The 26,299-nt window shown below is 45.9% G+C and overlaps 1 protein-coding gene across 4 annotated transcripts in view; it reads left to right on the top strand.

The window, feature by feature from the left end:
• The window catches only part of RAB3C (RAB3C, member RAS oncogene family), a 117,123-nt gene that overhangs the window by 6,402 nt on the left and 84,422 nt on the right, over nt 1-26,299 (top strand). For all 4 annotated transcript variants that reach the window (XM_081213188.1, XM_081213187.1, XM_081213186.1 and 1 more), the window contains exon 2: nt 2,952-3,179. In XM_081213188.1, coding sequence (XP_081069314.1) covers nt 2,952-3,179 — 228 coding nt within the window. The remainder of the gene's footprint in view (nt 1-2,951; nt 3,180-26,299) is intronic.

Raw genomic sequence — 26,299 nt, 5'->3', positions numbered from 1 at the left:
AATTAGCGGCTTAAAGCAGGCTCTTGGTCATTCCTTTTATGGAGCAAGGAAAATCAATGTGTCCAGTGTTCAGCATAATTCAGAATGCTCTGACTTTTTTGTCATAGAATCATGGAATTGTAGACTTGGAAGGGACCTCAAGTGTCAACTAGTCCAACTCCCTGCAATGTGGGAATCTCAGCTAAAGAATCTCTGACAGATGGCCATCCAACCTCTGTTCTAAAACCTCCAGTGAAAGGGATTCCATCACCTTCCAAGGCAGTCATTCCACTGTCAAACAGCACTTACTGCCAGAAATTTATATATGTTCAGTCGGCATCTCCCTTCTTTTAACTTGAATCTGTTGGTTGCTCCATCTTCCAGATATTTGAAGATGGCTATCATATCTTCTCTCAGTCTCCTCTTATCCAGACTAAACATACCCAGCTCCCTCATAAAGCTTGGTGTTCTGACTCTTGATCATCATGGTCACCCTCCTCTGCACACACCCCAACTTGTCAATACCCTTCTTAAACTGTGGTGCCCAGAACTGGACATTATTTGGTTCACATGTACATCTCACACACAATTGGGGTGCCTTCTTAGAATTGAGCTCAAGTCCATCTCCCCTTTGATTGGTTCCATGACCAACTGTTCTTGGGCACAGTCATTTTAGGGTATCTAGAAATGTCACCCTTTTGTAGTGACCAGAATATTTACCCAGTCAATGTGAGGGTAATTGAAGCTACCATTTGCCACAAGATGCTCTCCTTTGGATGCTGCTATTTTTTTTCATTCTTGACCTCAAGATCACCCTGGGCATTTTGTTCAGGAGAGCTGGGAATAATATGTCCCCAGCACTAAATTACTTTTGGAGCCTAGAATGATTCTGTGGAGGAGTCTGCCTGTCTCATTCGGCATTACAGGAATGTTCTCATTCACTTGCTGAGTAATACTGCATCTAGTACATCCCTCCCCATCCTCCTTATAGAATTTACACTCAGAGATAACCACATTCCACTCATTTTCTACATTCCACCCTCTAATTTTGTGCTGTCCTTTAAAACCACGCCTTCCAGCATCTCAACCACTCATTGGGGCTACTCAGTTCTGCCTCTCCATCTGACCATAATGTGCGGAGGACTTTAGTGAGAAGAATAGCACAAGGAAATGAAATTGGCAGTTACTGCCTAGTGACGGGACTGGGATGCCTTTATGATGCCTCTGAACACATCAGGCTCTTCGTAATTGAGGAAAAGTAAAAGGAAGCATAGCAAGCCTTCAGATGGGAGTGGTTATGTTTAATCAAAGAGATGAGTGGGAGTCTGCTTCCGTGTAGTGATAGCAGCAGGAATTCCTGAATCAGAGACTGTCATGAATATTTTTTTTATACACACACATACACTGCAACTCCATTCTTTGAAGTGCTCTTCAATTCATTTGTCTCGTAACACCAGCCAGTGATCCAAACTCCCCACCCTCAGTATGAAATATTATCAGACAAGCTGTACTTTTAAAAGGAGGATAAGACCCATTATGCATTCAAGCAGAATTGAAAGGCTGGAGAGAACACTTGAAAAAACATCTCCGCAAGTGCCCTCCAGACCACTTGGTACCTGTTCTAGCTTAGCCTGTATAATTTGTATTTTAGTGTATTGCAAGAAAAGACAGTGTGTGCTGTGATGAAATACATTCTCAGCCTTGATTGTTTCCATTGAAATAGATGGAACAAGTTAAATCTTGATGTACCGTAACTTAAGCCCCGGGTAAGTGGGGTTAGGACTGCAGCCGAAGTGCAACTAACTTAGTCTGGGTCCGAACCAAGTTTAATTTCCTGCTGACAACATTAGAACTAATGTTGTGCTGTTGTCACTGAAATAATTAGTTTTAAATTAGACAGAAAAGTCTCCCATGTCCAAATCCATCACTCCAGCCACTATACTGGCTCCAGAGGATGAGACAAGAAGATACCAAACAGCATGAGACCAGGTCAAGAATTTTTCTGGTGGCCTGACCTTGTACACATCTACTTGAAAGTCAGCTTCAGTGAGTTCAATGGGACTCCCCCCCCCCCAAGTAATTGTGCTCAGGACTGTAGCCACCATGCAGCCTGAGCCTTCACAATGTTCGTTCTACATAGAGCTGCAGAGAAACGATTTGGTAATAAAAAGGATACCAGCAAATTATTTGAAATAATTGCATTATTGTGTAGTGGTTGGAAGCTAGTATTCTAACTTTCTAATCATCAGAATGTTGGACTAGGACTGGGGAAATCTTGGATTCAAATCCTCTTTCACCCACAAAGTCCACTAGGTGAGCTTCAGCCACTCACAACCCCCTCAGACTAACCTACTTCACGGTGGTCATGGAGGAAAACCATTGTAAGCTGTCCCCAAGATCCTTGGAGGAAGGACAGGATACAAATGTTGTAGAACACTGTGTTATTAAAAAGCAGCGCCAGTAGTTACCCCACAGACCTGAAACTGGATTAGTTTTGCAACACAAACCTAATGAGAAAAAACCATTTTGCTTCCTACCTTCCACCCTACCTATTTATTTTAACCCCTGAAGTGCTTTTCCATTTCATCCTCCCCTGACTTGAATTACGAGGGCCTGTACCACTTTCCACAGCTATTAATTTTGACTGCAGTGCTGCCACTTGAAGGTTCTTTAACATTTCTGCGAATGGGGAGCTAGTTTCATACTGTGCTAAGTGAGTCGTGATGGTGCTCTTTTGGAGACATTTTCAGCACTGGTCAGCACTTAAGTTTATGGCTGGATTACCAGGAGGGTTGGGGAATAGTTTAGGACCTCATTAAATTTGTCCTCTAATATTATGGTATGCAACACTGAGGAGCTCAATTAAATGCAAGCACTTTGGACTTACATGATGTGAACCTAAAGGATAAATCACAACAAATAACCCTCTTTCTTCCCCTTCCCCCACACCATCTTTCTGAAAATTATTACAGATGGCTTCTACGCAAGATGCCAGGTTTGGCCAGAAGGACACATCAGACCAGAACTTTGATTACATGTTCAAACTGCTCATCATTGGAAACAGCAGCGTTGGGAAAACCTCTTTTTTGTTCCGTTATGCCGACGATTCTTTTACCTCGGCTTTTGTCAGCACCGTTGGGATCGATTTCAAAGTCAAGACGGTTTTCAAAAATGAAAAAAGAATTAAGCTGCAGATTTGGGTAAGAAAAATGGGGAGAGGAGCACAAATCTTTTTCTTCTTTAGAAGCTTGTGTAATGACCATCATAGACAGGTCTCTATATTTGCACTCTTAAAAAGATTGGTTTGTGGTTTATTGTTAAATCTGAAGTGGGTACCTTGGCTTAATTGTAGTGTGCTGCCATGCCCTTCTCCTGCTGCTCTTCCTTCCTTCCTTCCTTCCTTCCTTCCTTCCTTCTTTCCTTCTTTCCTTCTTTCCTTCTTTCCTTCTTTCCTTCTTTCCTTCTCTCTCTCTCTCTCTCTCCTCCCCCCAGCTGCTGGCAACAGGTTCCTTTACCTGCACATTTCCTTCTCCAGCTGAGCTGCCTAGCTCTTCAGGCAGAAGCTGCCAAACATTTTGGTACAGCAGCCAGGGATGCAGATGGGTGACAAGAGGACAAAAAGACAGCATTGAGCCAAGCAAAGCCAAACTAACTTTATCACCTGTGTGGGTCCCTGGCCACTGTGGGAAACCGGAGGCTGGACTAGGTAGAACTTTGATCTGATCCAGCAAGGTGTTTCTTACGTTCTAATGGCTCCCTAAAATTGACTGCCTCACCTCATCTAATGGGAGGAGTGGCCCTCGAAAGGCCCCAGACCCAGGAAAAGGGAGGGCTTATTCTCTGCACCCACCAAAGTGCTGTTACACAATTTTGTGCACCTGCAAGGTAAGGCACCAGTAGTAAACCACTCTTCCTAAGGGAAACATGCAAGCCACCAGAAAAGCTTCCTAACAATGGCCATTGGGAGCAAGTGAGAGGGAGGGAGGGAGGTAAGAGACTTTTCACAGATGAATCTTTGCACAGCTAGTGAGGGTCAACTTTGCACTAGTGGTGAGTGAAGGTCAACTGATCCCCAGTGTCCTCCTATACATGCTAAACCTCACCGTCTTTAGGGACAAGGCTTGGTGAATGCTTTCATGACTGCCTCCCCAAGACGTCTTGCCATTGCAAAATGAATTTCCCTTCTGACTGCTGCATTTGATTTAGTGTTTTTGCATTCCGTACTTTGTGCTGCACTTAAGGCTAAAGTAAAATGATATGACTGCAGTACCCCCAGGGCTGCTAATGAAATAAGATATGAATCTTGGGGAAGTTGCTCTGTGAATTGATTTTAAATCAATTGAACGTGTTCCCCTCATTGCATAACTTGCAGTGACAGCTTATGTGGGTAGGCCCCATGTCTGCAAGATCATAGTATCCTTCCATTGTATTGCTTCCATCCAACTGTTTTGGATGTTTGATGATGATGATGGTGATGATTTTGCAATTGTGTTCTAAGTGTGGACTAGTAAGTGAAAGGGGACTGTATCCAATGTTTTGTCCTACCCAGAGTAGATCCACTGAAATTAATGGACATGACTAACAACTTCATTCCTTTTGGTGGGTTTACTCTGAGTAGCACTGGATACAATTCAGGGTCTGTAATTTCCTTGGCATACCATGCAAGTGTGTTTATTCAAAGTACAGTATATGTTCCCGTTCCCCACTATTTGTACAAGTTACTGCTGAAATTAAGATTTGCAGAATTGTTGGATGTGATCATGTGATAGCCCACTATAAGGATGAACATACCTTCTTTTCATTCATTCATTCATCCATCACAGCTGTATAGGAGAAGGGCCATAATACAGTGAGAGAGCATATGCTTTGTATCCCGAAGGTCCCAGGTTCAATCCCTGGCATCTCCAGATAGGGCTATGAGAGACCCCTGCCTTGCACCTCAGAGAACCACTGCCAGAGTGTGTCCTGAGATGGTTGCACCAGTGGTCCAACTTAGAGGAAGGCAGCTTTCCCTGTTCTTCTGTGTTCCTAGGTTTAAATAATTGCAAGCATACAGGGGGTGTAGAGATGCTTTAGGATGTACAGTGGAACCTCTCTTTTCAAGTGTCTTGGAAGCTGAACGATTCAGAACCCGAACGCCGAAAACACAGAAATGAATGCTTCCATTTTTGAATGTGCCTCGGAAATCAAACGGCTTCTGAGGCGCGTTTCTCTATTTTGTCGATTGAAATTGCTGGCAGCCCATTCCACCTCAGTTGTCAAATGTTTCGGAAGTCAAAGAGTCTTCCGGAATGGATTAGGTTTGACAACCGAGGTTCCACTGTATTTGTGGGAGAAGGTGAAGTTGGAACAGAGACAGCTTTGGTGGCCATCCGTTCTACTATTCAGGCTCTTTGAAAGGCTATCAGGCATCCTCTGTTGGAAGGAGTCCTCTGTTGGGAGGACTATCTAGTTCAGTGTAAAGATAAAGAAGCATAGGAGGGAGAGAGCAATGATTTTTAGCATTGCCCATCAGCAGCACCTGAGCAGCAAGCTGTAGCTGGCACACAGCTCAGCTGGACATAATTTTCCCTGCTATGGTGAGATGTGTTGCTTTTCTGTTTAAATTACAGTCATTATTTCTAAATCTGCAGCTTTTATGCAAACCCATAGCCTCTGTTTTGACAATGCATTCATTTCCCCTTTTGTGGTGATGCGTAAGTAGCCAACTTAGAGACAAGCATGGCCTGGACTGCCAGATGCTAGGAGCAAACCAACGGGGAAGACTCTCTCCCTGATTTTCTGGTTGTGAGCTTCTGGCTGGCATATCTGGTGGACTCCGGGCCAGCCCTACCATTGAGCAGGCAACCACCTCTGGCAGCAGAAGCTGAAGGGACAGCAGCAGTTTACCTACCAAGCAGTTCCACTTAACATCCCTTTCCTTTCCTTTCTGTTGGGAGACCTGTGGATTCCTGGGCTCCCTAAACTAGCCTGCCGCCATCGCTGGTGTGAATTCAACTGCAATTCTTATTAGCATTTGGCTGTTGGATGGAAAAGATGCATCCGTTTGTCCTTTGCCTCAGGCAGCAAAATGTCTGAGGTTGACCCTGGTCAGAAGTACTGCAGATGTGATCCAATACATCGGTTGTTACACTCTTAAGGCCTAGCCTAGGGACACATCCATGAGCTCTACCAGAGCAGAGGCTTCCCTGTTATCTTCTTTATCAGAAATGATGGTACATTCACAGTGAAATTTCATCTCTTAGCTCTCCTAGCTCTGAAGGGCAAGGCCTACCAGCTACTTAGTGAGGTGGCCATCTCAAGGATTCTGTATGCCATGAAAGGGCAGTAAACTGTTAGATTATTAAAAAAATATATTCTTGTGTTTTTACTGCCAGCAAGGAGGAGAGGTTCTGGTGTTGTTTTTCTGCTCCAGGTGCCAAATAACTGAGTTGACCTAAGGTACTTATTTACCTTGACGCACAGCTGGTGGGGGGAGATTTGGAAATAGACAACTTTTCCCTCACTCTGCATGGTGACAGGAAAATGCACCCAGTTTTGAAAGCGCTGTATTCAAGCTGGAAATGAAGGGTTGGGAATGTAATGAGAGGGTGTTCCTTTGCAGCTGCGGCTTGAATTCAAACCAGGGCTGCAAAGGAGGAAAGGGTGGTAGCTCACGCATGGAGCATCAGTTGTGCATGCAGAAGGTTCCAGATTCAACCCTAGCCAGGTAGGCATGGGAAAGTTCCCTGTCTCGAATTCTGGAGAGCTGCTGCTAGGATCAGGATGCTGTCAGCGGCTGGTTGCCCTGGAAAGTATAAAAACAAGGAAAAATTTCTTACTGTCCTTTTTTTATTTCAATCTTTACAGAGCGAGGCTATAGAACCCAGCCTCTTGGATAATGGTGTCACCCTCAGTGAATCTCCACTCCCTGTCTCTCCCACTTCCTCATTCGTCAGTCTCATCATCTCTTCTACGGGTGCTGCTACGTGTTCTTTGTCTTTGAGCTCTTTGCTCTCCTACTTTTAAGGCTTGCCGGGTACCAGGAGATGGAGGGTCTGGAATGCTTGTCAGCTGGGTGTTGTTCCGGCTGTCCCATGATTTTCCAGCTTTCCCCCTCATCTGCCTCTGAGCTGCTACCTCCCTCAATCCCCTGTTGTAAATCTATACTGTCTTCCTCTTCCTTCTCCCTGGAAGGGTCAGGATGGGGAGGCGGTCTCCACCATTCCTCCTCTGCCCAATCCCTGACAGCTAGTCAGTGCAGGCAGTACTGAGGTAGATGGATCAATGGTCTGTATTGGTGTGGGACAGCTCTCTGTGAAAGGATGAACTGGAAGTGCACTTAGCATGCAGCCCTGTTTAGGGAAGTTTTTAATGTTTGATGCTCTATTGTGCTTTTAATTCTGTTGGGAGCTGCCCAGAGTGGCTGGGGAAACCCAGCCAGATGGCCGGGGTTTGTATAAATAAATAAATATGGTTTGCAATTTGAATAACCTGATTACCTATGACACCAGGTGATTGGCAGGTGGTCCACTTGCAGAGGGTTTTGGGTCTAGTTATTTGGCTGCATCCTGTCCCCCACCCCTGGTACAAATGCACTGTTAAGCAACTCCACCAGAAAACACCATACATTGGGGTTTACAGTGTTTTGTAACTCCTGCAGACGTCCTTACTCATTTTCCATTGCAGTGGAAAACATGTTACAATTGCCTCTGCTCCTTGATTTGCATTGGCCCCTCTAATCCCTGACATAAAACTCATCAACTTCTCAGGAGGGAGTTTAAAGAAATGATCAAAGGCTCTGGGGTGGACTCTCTTTGATCACTTGGGTGAGCCATTTTGGAATGAGTTAACCCAGGAATTGAGTTGACACACAGCTCTCAGTTTCTGGGTCTTAATTTGAAGATATGGAAGACTCTATTGCAAGCGGTGCTATGCTTGCTGCTTTGAAATAACTCTGCGGAGACTCTCAGCTTTGATAATTGAGCATTCCTATTTAAGCCAGTAATGACATTTAAATATCAGCATGGCTCTTTGCATGCCTTATAATAGAGAGAAATGGAAAATAAAGCACCAATACAAAATTATTTCTTTAAAAAACAGGAGGAGTGGATAAAGGCCAGTTGCCACTGGAGTCCTTTCTCAACATCCTTTGGCAGAGGATTCCTCAGCTTTTGATTTGGTTAAGAAAGCCCAAACTTTTTTGAGGAGGGAAGAAAGAATTCCTTCAGACAGTGCGGGCAGAGACTGATGAGAGGTGATAGGTGCCTTGCATGGTGTAGCAAGATGAATGTCACACTTGACAATCTTTGCACTCTGGAAAGCATAGACATTATTTCTTTATAGCATGTGTAACAACATGTGGCCAGCCAGCCATATTCTTTCCCAGGCTATGCCATTCCCTGCTCCAAGAGTAAATCAACATTCTGAGCTCACTGAGCTGCATTGGGGCTCTTCCAGACTAGAGGGGTTTTTGGGGGAGGTGTATTATGCAACTTTTCATTGATGCAATAATAGTGTGGTGGTGGATTTATACTTCACTATCCACGTAGCAAGGGACACGGGTGGCGCTGTGGGTTAAACCACAGAGCCTAGGACTTGCCGATCAGAAGGTCGGTGGTTCGAATTCCCGTGACGGGGTGAGCTCCCGTTGCTCGGTCCCAGCTCCTGCCAACCTAGCAGTTCGAAAGCATGTCAAAGTGCAAGTAGATAAATAGGTACTGCTCCGGTGGGAAGGTAAACGGCATTTCCGTGCGCTGCTCTGGTTCGCCAGAAGCGGCTTAGTCATGCTGGCCACATGACCCGGAAGCTGTACAGCCAATAAAGCGAGATGAGCACCGCAACCCCAGAGTCGGCAACAAGTGGACCTAATGGTCAGGGGTCCCTTTACTTTTTTATCCATGTAGCACCCTACTTTGTTAGTTGTTCTACAATGTTCCCCTAATGTTATGGCATTATTGCTGTCTGGAGGGGTACTATAGTGTAATGAGTGTGCCCTCTAAATGTTACCTAAACAGCTTGGAACAAATGCTCAATAAATAGCAATCACCATCTTAAACCGCTCTGCAAACAAAATGCTCAATAAACAGGTCATCTGGAAGCAACCAGAGTTGCTCTTCCACTCCCAGCTTTAAGTAGAACAGCACTGTTTGAGTGCTGCTAAATCATCTGCATCTGGAAGCCCCCCAGAGTTGATACCTGGCTTTGCTTATTTTCCTCTTGTTGTCTCAGACTCATTCCTCTCCCTCCACATTTGTATCATGGCTTCGATGATAAGCCATTAACTTGAACTGCCTTGAGTTCTTTGGCAAAAAGGTGGCGTTGAAGGGTAGTAAGTAAATACATAATGTAAGAAGGGGAAGGGGCATTTTATTTCCCACTTGGGGTCTCGCATGCAAGCAAATTATGCTTGCCCCCCAACCCCCTCTGAGCTGGCAAGTGGCCAAGTGAAAAGCTAAGGTCCAAACCAGGGTGGTTCATTCTCTCTCTCTCTCTCTTTCTTGTAGGGATAGTGGAAGAAATTTGATTCAGTTTGCATTTGAAGGCAAAACTGCCCAAATAGTGCTTCTGAAAGCATGTGAACCAAAGCACTAATATCAATCAAAACTTGCACACCTCCAAATTGTGCAATGCAGTTATCCAGCCAGAAGTCTGTATAAACGTTATGCACTAAAGCTGTGCACTAAATTGCATATATTAATGAAAACAACATTTTAAGAATGCATTATATAAGAAGAAATTGCTTCATGTAGAACTGCATAAAATGTGTGGATTGGAGAAATTCAGTTTTTGTGTGATTACTTTTATATTTTTAAAAAATGATGTGGGAAAAGTGGGAAACTGAACCCATGATTGGAAAAATGAGAAGCTGTGGGAAACTGCAATGGACAGAACTGCCCATACATAGCCCTTAGGTATTGCTTTGGTAACCGGCAGCCTTGTGGGACTGCTTTGATGAGTGGGAAGAAGGGGGTGGTCTTTCGTCACATGTCTTTTCTCCAATGTAACTCCCCCCCCCCATGCTAATAATAGCATTGGCAGGGTGTGTGGGTGAAAAGATAGGTACTGTGTTTTTGACTCCCTTCCTCCCCCACACAAATACTGCAGAATTAATAGTTTGGCGGTGGAAGGAGAGGGTTAACCTGCACCATTTCCTGGTCTTCAAACCAACCCAGAAGGCCTTCTAATTAGCAAAACAAAAACAGCAGGAGATCCCAATGGCAGATTTCCTGCACCATCACAACTGGTTTGGTTGTGAGTTAATTATATTTCAACATTATATTGAGTGAAATTTAATTATATTTCAGGTTGCTGTTTTTTTAATTCTTTTTTAAAAAGATAACCGCTATAGCAGGGGTGTCCTTTAAACTCTTTGGGTTCTTCATTAAGGTGTTCCTTATCCCCTCACCTGGCCATGAAGCATTGGATCACTTAAATCTTACCTGCTAGATAGGTACCCAGAATCAATTACTAGGGGAATGAAAGTGGGGAAAAGAACTGACAGTAACTTCCTGTTTTTCCTGTCTCTCTTTTTCTCCACAAGTAAAGCACAAACCCAAAATGAAATTTCATAACTGCAGATTAAGAGCAAAGGGTCTGGTAGTTAATTTCCCCTGTGGAGAATTCTCTTTCCTGGTCTTCTCTGGTTTCCTTTCTGTCCAATTTGTGTTAATTTTCAAAATACCTTGTGCAATACCTGCTGTTGTTTTTCTCTTGTTAATTATCCGAGGCATCGTTCAATTGCCATTTTTCCCCACAAGTCTTCATAGAGGGCCAAATGACTCAACACAAATTCAGTATCCACAGGATATTCTTGGAACAAATTTTCTTGGGTCTTTTATCACATTCTTATCAGTCCTGGAGAGAGTCACCACAAAAACAGCAGCAACAGAATTGGTGCATCTAATGCATGGCTGGTGCTGGACTTCAGGGGGCTCCTGGTATAGTGGCACTGATGCCCACCCAACACCCATCTCCTGCATGCAACCACTCAGCATGGGTAAAAGGCAACCCCCTCTTACCGTGATCATTACCTGCCATCCAGGTGGGGTAGTGCCACTTCTGTGTAGGAGCCAGACTTGGCAGGGCTAGATTAAGACCTTTAGAGGCCCCAAGCACTTAAATGATTTTGGTGTCCCCATATATATCTACTTCAATATATAGGTAAAGGTAAAGGGACCCCTGACCATTAGGTCCAGTCGTGGCCGACTCTGGGGTTGCGGCGCTCATCTTGCTTTATTGGCCGAGGGAGCCGGCGTACAGCTTCCGGGTCATGTGGCCAGCATGACTAAGCTGCTTCTGGCGAACCAGAGCAGCACACGGAAACGCGTTTACCTTCCCACCGGAGTGGTACCTATTTATCTACTTGCACTTTGACGTGCTTTTGAACTGCTAGGTTGGCAGGAGCAGGGACCAAGCAGCGGGAGCTCACCCCATCGCGGGGATTCGAACCACCGATCTTCTGATCGGCAAGTCCTAGGCTCTGTGGTTTAACCCACAGCGCCACCCGCGTCCCGTACTTCAATATATAAAGAATAATAAACCGTAAGTTAAAATTATATTTTTCGAAATGAAACGAAAACTACAGTAAGATGGAAAAGAATGCTTATTTTTGTAAAGTCCCATTTTATTTATATTTGAAAAAAGTTCTCCTGCTTTTTTCTAATTGCAGAGTCTTTGATCAGATCCTTGAAACTAATCTTTCATGACACATCTGCCTCTATACTTAGTAGAGATAAGGCAATCCAGCCTGCCATGTTGAATAGTTGTTCTCTTGGGATTTTTAATATACTTCAACTGAGAAAATGAATGCTCAGCTTGAGCAGTTTGCGACCATTAATGTTAAAAATCCAGCAATGGAAAATTTCTGTGGTGCCCCCCTTCCCTTGATACCCTAAACATATGCTTATTTTGCTTAATGGTTAATCTAGCCCTGAGCCTTGGCTTTCAGCATCTTAGTTTACCCCAATACAACAGATCTGAGGAATCTTTAGATTTCTATAGAGCAATATAAGAGAGCTTTAGGGCCCATTCAAAGCATCAATGGCCAGCAGTGGAACATATGCTGCACTGCCCAGGACGGGCGCTCTCTCAAGGGGGCATAGCCCAGAGGGTGCCCTCCCAGGCGTGGGATAGCCGCTCGGGTGCCCAGAGTGGTGCGTGCGCCCTGTGGCCGGGGGCGGAGCAAGCTGCCCATGGTGGACATTTGGTGCGCTGCCCGCCCGCAACTTTCAAGCCTCCCCCAAGGTGTCAAAACAAAAGAGGAAGGGGGAGGAATGCCACCTACAAAGCTGCTCAGCTCTCCCCTTACCCCCGACAGCTTGGGGTAGGCTTGGGAGTCGTGGGCGGACGGCACGCTGAATGTCACCCCCTTCAGTGAGGGCACCCAGGGTGGTCCACCTCCGCTGCCCCCCTTCCTACACCCCTGACAGCAGCACCCACCCATTGCCAAGATGCTGCTGGGGTGTTCAGCAGGGGGAGGGGTGAAGAGTGGTAGCACGGCCGGGTCAAGCTAGTGAGGGGCCCTTCTAAGTCCCAGAGGCCCCTGACCAGTGCCTGGCCTGGCTGACCGCTGGTTCTGGGCCGGATTTCACACTGTAGCAATTTCATGTTGTTGAAAGTGTGCAGTAGGAGAAGAGCAAGTCAGCCTTGCTGGTTAGCTCAGTTGGTTAGAGTGTGGTGCTGACAATGCCAATGTCATGGGTTTGATCCCTGCATTGATGCATATTCCTGCATTGCAGGAGTCATGATTCATGGTGTCCCTTCTACCTCTATGATACTTTTTTCCAGCTTTACAATTTACATTTGTATTCAATTCGTAATCATAACCTTACACATATAGGATTCCATGGCTTCTGTTACTAATCTGTTTTCACCTGCATCTTATAATATTCTCCATTCTTTCTTAAAATTCCCTTTTTTTTAACCATAGTTCCTGTTACATTACAAGTGTTTCTACGTTCCTGCCAAAGTATTCAGTTGTTTGCAGTGTTCTCCAAGGTAACTTATAATTTTCCCCCCATTAAATTTTCTATCTTCTTGGTTTCTAATCTTCCCGGTCATTTTCGCTATTTCGCCGTAGTCCATCTTTGTCAACCACTCTTCTCTGGTTGGGACTTTATCTTCTTTCCATCTCTGGCCCAAAAGTATCCGCGCTGCTGTCGCCAACTCTATGATTCTGTCAAGTCTCTTGCGAAGGACGATTCAAGCTGCATTGCTATACTCACTTATGTGGGAGTAAGTTCTTCTTGCCAGCTGGGAAGAAGCAGTGGGGATGACTGCCCGGCTCCTGTACACAACCATAAATCTTCCCTGTGTTAGAAGCATTCCCCAGTCACCAGATTGCTCTCCAATTACCTTCTCTGTCAGCTGTGGTTTTGAGCTGCCTAATGAACAGTATGTAGAACCAGCTAGGAACTGTTTCCACTCCCCTCTGAAGGCTCCTGAGGGTAGGCCTCTGAGGGCGTTTCGTGCCACAGACTAATTATACTGGGAACAACAGTTCTGGAGGTGGTGTCCGTATCATGCTCCATCCTCAAAAGTCTTTCAGTCTCCTGATTGCCTCCTCCGTTGTAGGCCCACAGACTTGATACATTTAACGTTTCTTCTGATGGCATTGCAGCCAAGAGCTAACTAACTCTCTGTATTGCAGGGCAAGCCTATCTCCAGTGCTTTGCAAAAGTTGAATTCCTTGTGTTGGCACAAAGTTACTCTTTGTAGCATCACAACAGTTGCACATTGACAAGACTGTGTTTGCATTGGAGAGAGACCATAGTGTCATAGTAACAAACATGCTTTACGTGCAGATGATCCCAGGTTCAAGCCTTGGCATTTAAAAAAAGGACCAGGTGATGGGAAACATATTTTGCTGCTGCCAGTCAGAATAGGCAATATTGCTCTAGAGAGGTTACCGTATTTTTCGCTCTATAAGACGCACCAGACCACAAGACGCACCTAGTTTTTGGAGGAGGAAAACAAGAAAAAAAATATTCTGAATCTCAGAAGCCAGAACAGCAAGAGGGATCGCTGCGCAGCGAAAGCAGCAATCCCTCTTGCTGTTCTGGCTTCTGGGATAGCTGTGCAGCCTGCATTCGCTCCACAAGACGCACACACATTTCCCCTTACTTTTTAGGAGGGAAAAAGTGAGTCTTATAGAGCAAAAAATACGGTATTTGTCTGGCCTCTTCTAAGACAACTAACTCTCTGTGTTTCTGTGGCATGGCAGGTTCTAAAGCAAGGAGAAACCGACAAACCCAGGAATGGAGAAGTTTGCTCTTTTTGTAAATTTTAACATGAACTGGCCTAATTCACAACTCCTGAATGAACCAAAAAGCAGCTTTCCTTCGAAATTCAGAACTCTCCAAATTTTGGGATATAGTTCTCCAAGCTAAATAAATAGGTATATTAGGTAGGGTTGCCAAATTTCAACAGAAAAAGTATTGAGAGGGTTTTTTTAGTTCTGCCCAAAGTTATTGAACTATTTTTTTTGCAAAATCGCAAAAATATATATGCCAGTTTTGAGCTATTTTTATGACAAATTGGCAAAAACGCCACTGCCAACATGGGCTGCCATACATGCTGACTGCAGTATTACGGATATGTCCGGGATTTCCCAGATGTATAGCAACCCTAATATTAGGAAGATGTGTCTATGCAAATGTGCATATTGGTGGAAATAGTGTACTGAAATGCAGTCTAGAAGAGGAAATTGCCTTCATAGATCTGTATGTTAGGATGGCACAGAAGCAGGACTGAATTTTTTCATGAAGACACATAAACATGTGTTCATGAACTGATGCAGAAATGGGGTGAACTCAGCTTAATGTTGGAAAAACAAGAACCCGGAAAACCTAGAAAGTGACAAATTTATCAATTCTTCCACCTAGTGTAAGTAGTAATTACACAGTTCAAATCATGTTCAGGAATGTGATTAAGCCAGAGATGACTGACATTCATATTCTGATAGTACAGTGGTACCTCGAGTTACATACGCTTCAGGTTACAGACTCCGCTAACCCAGAAATAGGACCTCGGGTTAAGAACTTTGCTTCAGGATGAGAACAGAAATCACGCAGCGGAGGCGGGAGGCCCCATTAGCTAAAGTGGTGCTTCAGGTTAAGAACAGTTTCCGGTTAAGAACAGACCTCCAGAACGAATTAAGTTATTAACCCGAGGTACCACTGTACTGTTTATTGTCTACCATAACAAAGGGTTTTATGTCTCTTGGGTGACTTAAAAAAACTTTACCACGTGCTGCCTTTAGGCTGGAAGTATTAAGCAACCTAAAAATAGATTGTCAACATTTTTAGTTGTCTGTTCAGAGGAGCTGCGGATTGTTGTCTCTGGCCCGCATGCTGTATGCTTAACTCTGCCTGCTCCAGTGTGCTGCATCCCATAATGCCTTTGGGTCTTTCAGAAGATGCATATGAACCTGACAGAGTCCCATGGAGAATCCAGTGATGCAAGTCATGAGCAGGCAGATTAATATTGGAAGTGCTGCCTGTCACTGACTTGCCAGTATCCTAACACTCTTAGTGCACGCTGACTCATTAAGATCTGCCGCATTCATTAGGAAATTTCTAATGAACCTCGGAGAGCCTGGCCTTTGGAAGCTGCGATTGTCTGGAGCCGCAATGACTCATTATGAGATTCAAAAGTTGGTTTCCATGGCAGGGTGGGGGTGGGGAGAGGGAGGGACAAATACAGATCAGTCAACAAAACGTTCAGAACTAGACCTTGCCCACTACAAACTGTGGGTGGCATTCACACTGGCCGTTTCCTAGGAAAGGAAAAAGGGGAACAAATTATACCATGTCAAGTCTGTTCATACACAGTTTGGAAAGACATAATAAAACTGCCGCATTAATATTGACCGGAGTTTTGCCAGTTGTTTCTGATGGAGTACGATTAGGTCAGGGGGAAAAATAATTCTGTCCAGGGTTGTAAAGACTGCGGAGAGAATAATTGGGTGCACTCTTCCCACCTTGGATCAAATCTATGCTTCCAGGTGCCATAAGAAAGCTGCAGAGATAGTGTGCACCCCGGAAATGATCTCTTTCAGCTTCTGCCTTCTGGAAGAAGGTACAGGGTTATAAAGACTAGGACTAGCCGCCTGAGAAACAGTTTCTATCCAAATGCGATTTTGGTTTTAAATGCAGTGTAAGGTAGTCTTTATGTGAGTACAGTGGTGCCTCGCAAGACGAAATTAATTCGTTCCGCAAGTCTCTTCGTCTTGCGGTTTTTTCGTCTTGCGATGCACGGTTTCCCATAGGAATGCATTGAAAATCAATTAATGCGTTCCTAGGGAAACCGCCTTCAGACCAGGTGCGGGGACAGTCTGTCCCCGGACCTCTTCTGAAGGCTGGGGGGGGGGACAAGGGCTTTTCTTCCCACCCCCAGCATTTTAAAAAACCCTGGGACAGCGGAGGACTTCTCCGCTGTCCGGGGCGATCTTAAAATGCAGGCGGGCGGCATTTTAAAATCGCCCCGGACAGCGGAGGACTTCTCCGCTGTCCGGGGCGATTTAAAAGCCCCTGGGAAGGCAGGCAGGGGGGACAAAGACTTTCGCCCCCTGCCCGCCTTCAGAAGGTGTTCCCGCCCCCCGCCCCACTTCGGAACAGCTTTCCGAAGTGGGGTGGCTGGGCCAGGTGTCCCCGCCCCCCGCCCCACTTCGGAACAGCTTTCCGAAGTGGGGCGGCTGGGCCAGGTGTCCCCGCCCCCCCTCCCCACTTCGGAACAGCTTTCCGAAGTGGGGCGGCTGGGCCAGGTGTCCCCGCCCCCCCCCACTTCGGAACAGCTTTCCGAAGTGGGGCGGATGGGCCAGGTGTCCCCGCCCCCCCCTCCCCACTTCGGAACAGCTTTCCGAAGTGGGGCGGCTGGGCCAGGTGTCCCCGCCCCCCCGCCCCACTTTGGAACAGCTTTCCGAAGTGGGGCGGATGGGCCAGGTGTCCCCGCCCCCCTCCCCACTTCGGAACAGCTTTCCGAAGTGGGGCGGCTGGGCCAGGTGTCCCCGCCCCCCCTCCCCACTTCGGAACAGCTTTCCGAAGTGGGGCGGCTGGGCCAGGTGTCCCAGCCCCCCCCCCGCCCCACTTCGGAACAGCTTTCCGAAGTGGGGCGGCTGGGCCAGGTGTCCCCGCCCCCCTCCCCACTTCGGAACAGCGTTCCGAAGTGGGGCGGCTGGGGCAGCTGTTCCCGCCCCCCGCTTCGGAACAGCGTTTTAAAATGCTGGGGGTCGGCAGCGAACGCTCCCGACCCCCAGCATTTTAAAATCTCCCCGGGACAGGGGGAGATTTTAAAATGCTGGGGGTCGGCAGTGCTTCGCTCCCGACCCCCAGCATTTTAAGATCTCCCCGGGACACGGGGAGATTTTAAAATGCTGGGGGTCGGCAGCGAATGCTTCGCTCCCGCCCGCCAGCATTTTAAGATCGCCTGGGGCAGGCGGGGGGAAGGCAGGCGGGGGGGGAGCAAAGACTTTTGCCCCCCGCCTGCCTTCAGAAGAGGTCCTCTTCTGAAGGCCGCTGTGGGCGAAAGTCTTTGCTCCCGACCGCCAGCATTTCCCTATGGGCTTTCGTCTTGCGATGCAAGCCCATAGGGAAATTCGTCTTGCGAAGCGCCTCCAAAACAGAAAACCCTTTCGTCTTGCGGGTTTTCCGTCTTGCGAGGCATTCGTCTTGCGGGGTACCACTGTATATTGTATTCAGTTATCGGGTATCAGAGTTTTTAGGGGCTAACCAGGCTGGGATAGCTAGGTTAGCAGGCTTGTGGGTTTTTGAATGTCTGATGTAGATTTTTTCAATTTCGTTGTTATGTATGGGACAATGACAATAATTATCGTATCGTATCGTAATGATTACATGGTCTAGACTCCAGCTGTTTTTGGACTACAACTCCCATCATCCCTAGCTAGCAAGACCGTGGTCAGGGATGATGGGAATTGTAGTTCAAAAACAGCTGGAGGCCCAAGGTTGGGAAACACTAGTCTAGAGTGCAAATGGGCAATGCTTGGTTGAGGCTAGAAAGGCTGCAGGTTCACAGGACAGTCTTTGGCTGGCTCTAGGTTCAGAACAATCATGGCTCTGAATTGGAACGAGTCCAGTCTGCCTCCAACAGATTTGGAACGAGTCCAGTCTGCCTCCAACAGATTAGCTTGCCTTGCAAGCTAATCTCTTAAGATGTGGGGTGAAGGAGTGAAAGAGAGTGGCTTAGGAAAGGACCACGCCGGTCATCTAGTCCGATCCCCTGCAAATTTTTTGCCTGACATGGGTCTCAAACCCAAGACCCTGAGATTAAGAGATTCGTGCTCTACCGACAGATCTATCCCAGCATTTGTATAATAATCCCTTTATTCAGCGCTTTATACAAAGATAAGTTTTAAATTGCAAACAAACCCCACACACGTTAATGCAGCCAACCATACAATAAAATTAAGAGTAATAAAACCAATCTAAAACACCTGGACAAACTGAATTGTAGACTTCTAGAGTCGGAAGGCTCCCCCAAAGGCCATGTAGACCAACCCCCCGCAATACAGTGCAATAAAAAGTGTTGAGGCTGAAAAGAATACAGTGATTTAAACTTGCTGCTCTACTTATTATGGCTGATATCCAGTGTTAGTTATACTCAGAGCAGACCCCCTGAAATCAAGGGATTTGTTACTCAAGGCCACAGATTTCAGTGGGTGTATGCACGATGAGTGGGACACGGGTGGCGCTGTGGGTTAAACCACAGAGCCTAGGACTTGCTGATCAGAAGGTCGGCGGTTTGAATCCCCACAACGGGGTGAGCTCCTGTTGCTCGGTCCCTGCTCCTGCCAACCTAGCAGTTCGAAAGCACGTCAAAGTGTAAGTAGATAAATACCGTATTTTTTGCTCTATAAGACTCACTTTTCCCCTCCTAAAAAGTAAGGGGAAATGTGTGTGCGTCTTATGGAGCGAATGCAGGCTGTGTAGCTATTCCAGAAGCCAAAACAGGAAGAGGGATCCCTGCTTTCGCTGCGCAGCAATCCCTCTTGCTGTTCTGGCTTCTGAGATTCAGAATTTTTTTTTCTTGTTTTCCTCCTCCAAAAACTATGTGCATCTTATGGTCTGGTGCGTCTTATAGAGCGAAAAATACGGTAGGTGCCACTCCGGCAGCAAGGTAAATGGCATTTCCGTGTGCTGCTCTGGTTCGCCAGAAGCAGCTTAGTCATGCTGGCCACATGACCCGGACGCTGTACGCCGGCTCCCTCAGCCAATAAAGCGAGATGAGAGCCACAACCCCAAAGTCAGCCACAACTGAACCTAATGGTCAGGGGTCCCTTTACCTTTATGCACGATGAGTATGGCTTAGTTGGAGATCACCCTATCTGCAGCTCCCCGGATGTCTGCCTTTCCAACAAAAATGGGATGGTGATACCTGTGGCCCTGCAGGTATTGCTGGGTTACAAATCCCCGACTGGGTCTCATGGGAAGGGAAGTCCCCATCCCTGTGAGCAAAGAGTATGAGAGGAGTCTGACATTTCTTTCTTTTTAATTTTACTGTTGGGGGGGGGGAGTATTTTCCCGCCAGGTCAGTATCTGTCAGCAAAGGCCTTCACCTGGTTCAAGGCAATGTTCAACGTTCCCTTCTGTGACACGAGTCTAGATGGCAATGCATCCATGCTGTGTTCCGGCAGTCATAAATCTTTTCTATAGCAAGTACATCCATCTTGGCTTAGCAATGTGTAAAGGTTTCAAATTAACCACTTGCTACTTTAGATATAAATATTGTGGAAGAAAAATAAAACCAACAGTTAAGTCACTGTCAGCAGTTTGGAGAGCTAATTAAGATCTATTGCAGATGCCAAAGAATTACAGGAGCTCAAAAGGATGCTTTATGGAGACTTTGTAAAAAGGCAAGCGAGAAAGCTTCACGATCTTGACAGGGTTTTTTGTAAACAGGAACTAGCCTTCTCACCTCATTAAAAAAAAGTTTCAAGTCAGGTTTTCTCCATTTTTCCAATATTGTAGTGTTACAAGCTTCTTATGCCCCCACTCCTTAGGATTTTTCATATTATTGAATTGAATTTATTTATTTTTTACGGTCGGAGATCAGCTTATGAAACACAAATGGAACTACAATCCCAAAAGAGAACTAGGTGTAGGGAAAATGATCCAGTTCCCAGAATTAGTGTCAACCACCTGTATGTTTCCAGCTTTACAAAGCCTTTCTGAGAAGTAGAGCTGGGTGATATATCAAAACTGGTTTGAAGTTCAATTGTGATATTGATTTCATAATTTTTGACCTGGCAATATATTGTGAATCATGATGTGTGTGTGCTATGCAAAAATCACAATGTAGGGGAAACCATGAAGCCAACCAATGCTTCTACATAGCTCCATCCTTATTTCAGACATTGTGATATATCAGTATATTGCGATGTTTAGCTGGTGATAAATCACAATGTTGAAAACCAGATATTGCCCAGCCCTACTGAGAACAGGACAGAGCATTCTAAAAGTGGCTGCCCCATAAGACTGTTTGAGGCTGCAATCCTGTACACATTTACCTGAGAGTAAATCTCATTGAACTCAATTGGGCTTGCTTTTAGTAGACATGTATAGGCTTGCATTGTCAATGGCAATGCAATACATTCCATGTATGTTATTTGCAGCCTGTTTTCTCAGGGAGAAAAAGCTTCATGAAATTGGAGGGCAGATTTTGGTGCAACTCTATCTCTACTACACCTGAGGGCAGCAGCCTGACTTAGGAGGTGCAGGGCAGCTTACATGACACCCACAACTCTGTTCTTAACCTCACTCCTCTGCCAGGCACCTGCTCATGCCACTCCAATGCAATGCAGCATTGACACTGCCAGCATGCATCACACGACTAACACATCCACAGGTTTGGCGCCCACTGTAGTACATGGCTTGAGCTGGCTGCCTCTTTTGCCTGATTGCTCTATCAGGGGCCTTTCCTAATGGCACTGTGCTAGTTTGGGAGAAGGTGCCTTGGTGAGATAGTAAGCCAAGCCAGACCAGCAGCAAGCAAGTCAGTGTGGTGTAGTGGTTAAGAGCGGTAGACTCATAATCTGGGGAACCAGGTTCACGTCTCCGCTCCTCCACATGCAGCTGCTGGGTGACCTTGGGCCAGTCACACTTCTTTGAAGTCTCTCAGCCCCACTCCCCTCACAGAGTGTTTGTTGTGGGGGGAGGAAGGGAAAGGAGAATGTTAGCCGCTTTGAGACTCCTACGGGTAGTGAGAAAGCGGGATATCAAATTCTTCTTCTTCTACTACTACTGTTCATGTGCCAGCTCAGGAGGTTGGGAATAGCTGGGACAGCTGAAGTGAACAACCAGAGAGGCTCAGGAGAAATGCCCAAGGAGGCTCACACTCTCCAGAATCGGTTTCCTCACCCTGCCTTATGATAGGGCCGGCCCTTGCCAGAATCACTAGAGCAGTTACCCTTCCAGTATTCGCTTAGTCACTCCTCACACAAGTGCATTTGAGACAGATGACAATGCACGGATATGACTCAGGCCTTTAGCTGGCAGCTTCCAATATCCGCTGTTCTCTCTTTGTTCTGCCCACTTGCTGCAATGGGAATAACTACTTTTATTCTCTTGATGGAGCACGGCTGCTAGGCTTATCCACAGCAAGTGACTGACTCTGCTAAAAATTGCTAATTCCATTTGAGAGGAAGTGCTGAAATCCTATTCTAGTGAGGAGTGGCTGTTCCCAAAATGTTGTTGGGTGCCGACTTTGGATGTGTGTGTGTTCTCATGTGCACAAATTGCACCCTTTTATTCTAGAGGAGAAAGAAAACTGCCTGAACTTCCCATCTCCGAAGCCCAGCCACTGCTTTTCTGGGCAGACTGGGATGGAGAGGGTGTGATCTTCAGGCTGGAGGAGGGCACTCAGGACTGTGGCTGCAGCAGAAACATCACAGATAGTTGCTTATATCAAATCAGAGCATTAATCTGTCTAGGTCAGTATGTTTTGGACTGGCAGGCAGGAGCTCTCCAGGGTTTCAGAGAAGCAGGGCTCTTGGAATTTCCCCTATGAAGCCATGCGAATGCATAGAGTTGAATCCCTCATAGATAAGCAGGTGAATGAGGGAATAATGAAATATTCTGCAACAGAGGATGACCCCACCATGAGTTCAGAACAAATACAAGTAATAACAATATGGATGGCATCTCACCAGCGTGATTTTGACCCAATGGTATGGCATTTCCTAAGCGGTAAATGCATTCCGTCTAAATTCTGTATGTTAAAATAGTGACAGGAGAATTCACAATAATGCTTGGATATCAGACTTAAGTGGGATGTCTTTCCTGTAGAACAAAGTGCAAGTATAAATGAAATAGGATTTTTAAAAACATTATATCTATCTATCTATATATATATATATATAAAGGCAGCTATTTTTGAAGCTGCTGTGATTTCATAAAGTGTAACAGCTGTGGGACCAACAGCCCGTGCCAAGTATGATGCACCCATTCATACAGGTGGGAGAAGACACACACAAACCCCCTGGGTTGTCAGCCCACTGGTGACCATGCACAGGCTGACAAAAGGTCCAGGTGTTGTTGGGAGTCCAACTCTCATCAGTCCCAGCCAACATGGCCACTGGTGTGGTGGCATGCTGGTATATCACTCCAAAAGCATCTGTTCCACAAAACAACGGTACAGGTAATATGTAAAGCTAATGAAATATTTCCCACATTCAGGGGCGGCCCATTCTGTTTTGCCGCCCAAGGCGAAATGTGAACATGTCGCTTTTCACCCCCAGGCCAAAGACTCACAAGGTGTGACGTTAACATATGAGAGTGCTGGAGGTGAAATAGTTAAACAAGTTACCCAATCAGAACTCGGGGGTGGAGTCAGAGGGACTATAAAACCAGCTCTGGGAAGAGTTGGAAGAGTTCGTTGGGAGTTGGGTGGTTGGTTGGAGTGGGAGTGAACTGGGATAGAGTCTGGGTAGGTTAAGTTAATGTAGCGAAATAAGCTGAGTCAGGAGCAGTTAGGGGCTAGGAAGACAAGTAAATATCTGAGAGGTGGTTTAGTGAGTGAGAGCAGGTAGCGGAAGTTATAGATCTGGACAGGCACCCCATGATTGTAATTGACCAATACCGTTTATGAAACCACACACTTGTTAAACTGCAATAAATAAACAGAAGTTTATGTTCAAATTTAACCCTGACTGGACTCAGTATTGTACCACATAGGGCCTGGGTGTTGGCAGCGAGAAATAAAGTGGTGGCGCAGGGATCAACAGACAGTGAAACATCCGGGGACCCTGTGTGATCGCCACACAAGGGTACTGTGATCGTAGCTGCTCCCACTTTGCCAGAAGCCATTGTCATCATGTGACTGAGGCGGCAGCAGGGGCAGGCAGGGCCCCCATGGCAGCACCTCCAGGTGGGATTCTGCCACCACTGCAGTCCACCTCATGGGCAGGCCAGCGTTGCTCATGTCTAGATGCACCTCAGGTTGGGAAAGGCTGATGTAGTATGTATCAAGGACATTTGACTCTTGCATTGGAAATCTGTGGGTCCCCCCCCCACCTACTTAAAAGTTGGGGAAATCAAGAAAAAGGCCAGAGTGTGTTGTATCCTCAGCCAGCTACTTTTTCAATCAGCCGTGTTGTTTTTCTCCATTTGAATTGGCAGCTGGCGTGCTGTGCTAGTTTGCCCTATCAGTAATGCACTCTGCAATGCTGCTGCTTAGTTAGCATTAGGAAATCCCTGCTGTCTCTAAGGGGTAGATTTTGGAAATCAAAGGAAGCTAAAAGAACTACAAACGGAACAAGCTGAAACTGGAGCAAGTCTGCAGGAGAAACCCCATTTCAGATTAAAGACTGATAAATTATGCAGGTCTTCTCTGGATCATTTCCTTCCAAGCTTTCCCCCCGATCTGAGTAGCACGCCAATGGGAGATGTCAGCCCATCACAACATCACAGTTTTAGGGTTTGCTCTTTTTAGTGAACAGGATAGATATTGTGAGTTGCTACATGCTTGCCTTTTATAGCTTCGAGACTTGGACGCTTTCCACCTTGGCCCTTTGAAACTTCTGCTGTGCAAATAATGACATACGCGTCGGCAGCTAACTGTGCAATCCTAGGCATGCTTACTCAGAAGTAAGTCCCATTGCGTTCAGCATTTCTTGATGATCAGGGCACACAAGTAGACGGAACAGATTCAGCGCTCAAGGGCCCTAGAAACCTAAGAAACAATTCCTGCTTTTAATACCGTAGCTTTGACTCTCACAATGAAAGCTGCATTGGTTGATTCAGAGTTTCTTTCTTTCTAATTAAGAGTTATTGCAAACATGCTGGATTTGGATAGATCTGCAAGTGTTCAATAGTGAGTATCTAGGACACAGTTTCCCCTCTATCCGTGGAAAACATGAAACTACTTACTGTGTCACACCATCGTGAAATCAATTGTTTACCCTGCTTACCCTTGAAAATAATTGTTGCAGCTGGTCCCAAGCAGTGCAGTGTCCTACAAACGATGCCATCGGTTAATTGACCATATACGAAGGTGGCTTTATAAAGGAAAAATATTCATGCTGACATTTTATTGAATTTTAGTATTGCTTATGACAATAGTCACAGCCTTCTTGCTCCCCGCCTTCCCTCTCAGAAACTCCCACTATTCTGTACATAAGAACAGAATAGGAAGCTGGCTTATACAGAGTCAGACCGGCGCTGGCCTGTCCAGCTGAGAATTGTCAACATTGTCTGCCAACAGCTCTCCAGGCCAGGCACTCTCCTAGTCTTACCTGCAGATGGCTAAATTTCCTTGGTGGCTAAATCTAATAGTAATCCCATTATGTGGCGAGGCTTCCCATCCCGAGCAATGATGTGTGCTTCTTTTTGAAGAAAGCTTTGGAAAGGGATTTTTGACAGATTCATTCTTGAGCATTTAAAGATAGCATCAATAAATAATAGCAATGTTTTTGTCTTAAGTTAAATGTGAATACTTCCCAAGACTAAATGATGATGAAGACTGACACATTCCCAGTTTAGAACACAACTAGGTCATTCTGTTTCTAATCTTGGATCGAAGCTGGTTTAGGGGGAAGCGCAGCATGTCCTAAGAAATGACAGGCTAGATGTGGATTGTGGCAAATGCCATGTGCACACCACTTTCCAAACCATCCATGGGAACACACTGGATGCAGAATAAATGGGAGTGTGTAGAGTTCATGCTTGGCGTGGAGAAGATCAAAGCTCGGCTGAGCATCTCCACTTAAAATGATCTCAGATAGAGGGACCCTAAACCATTCTTAGAAATCTGCTGCGGTATGAGTGGGTTTAGAACAGAGAAACTTCCTGCTTCCCCCATAAGCCCTCTGTACATCTTGAGAGAAAAGATAACTCCACCCTCAAGACTAAGGGGTCAGTGAATGTGCCTTGGAAGAATTATGAACACCAGAAAAAGACCTCAATGGAGCCACTGAGACCATGGGCACCACATCCTGCTTTTGACAGTCCTGAGCTAATTGGACCAGTGGTCTGATGTGGAACAAGCAGCTTCCTAAATATTGCTTTTTAGAGGAATTGGAGCTCTGAAGTGGGGGGGGGGGAGCTGTTCTTCCCCAGCTTCTAGCAACAATTCAGGGGGAAACTTTGTAAGTTTTCCAAAGGTTCCACAGTAGTAGATCTTTTGACTGTCTTTTCAGACCCAGATACACACATTATGACAGGGATATCTGTCCTGAAGAAACACAAGGGAAATGATCATCTTCTTCTGAGAGTTTCTCTCCCAACATTTCTTCCACATTCCAAGGCCCTTAGAAAGCTGGGTCAGTTGTGTGAATGGAATGGTAAAATCCAGGTCACGTATGAGTTAGCTTTCTAGCTTACAGTCATCAATTGGAAATTTCCCCCACTGGAAAATACCTCAAGAAAGATTGTTTCAGGATGAGATGGAGCTTGGCAGTTTTGCATTTCTTTCAAAGTTTGGTTCAAATATTTTCTTAAAAGATTTTCGTCCGAGCTGGCAAACAAGCAGAACTCTCATCAAAGTAGTATGGGAGGAAAGCCAAGTGCTGGTTTTAACCTTTAAAGCCCTATACGGCCTAGGACCCTCGTACCTACGGGACCGCCTCTCCTAGTATGCCCCACAGAGAAACTTACAGTCTTCAAATGAAAACATCTTGAAGGTCCCAGGCCACAGAGAGGTTAGGCTGGCCTCAACTAGAGCCAGGGCTTTTTTGGCTGCGGCTCCAATCTGGTGGAACACTCTGTCACAAGAGACCAGGGCCCTGCGGGACTTGACATCTTTCCGCAGGGCCTGCAAGACAGAGCTGTTCCACCAGGCCTTTGGCCAGGGCACAGCCTGACTCCCTCCCTCGGCAATCTTCGCAGAG

The sequence above is a fragment of the Podarcis bocagei genome (assembly GCF_964188305.1).
Source record: "Podarcis bocagei genome assembly, chromosome: 11".
NCBI lineage: Eukaryota > Metazoa > Chordata > Lepidosauria > Squamata > Lacertidae > Podarcis > Podarcis bocagei.
Note: the sequence above shows the minus strand (reverse complement) of the source record. Positions and strands in the feature narration are given on the sequence as shown.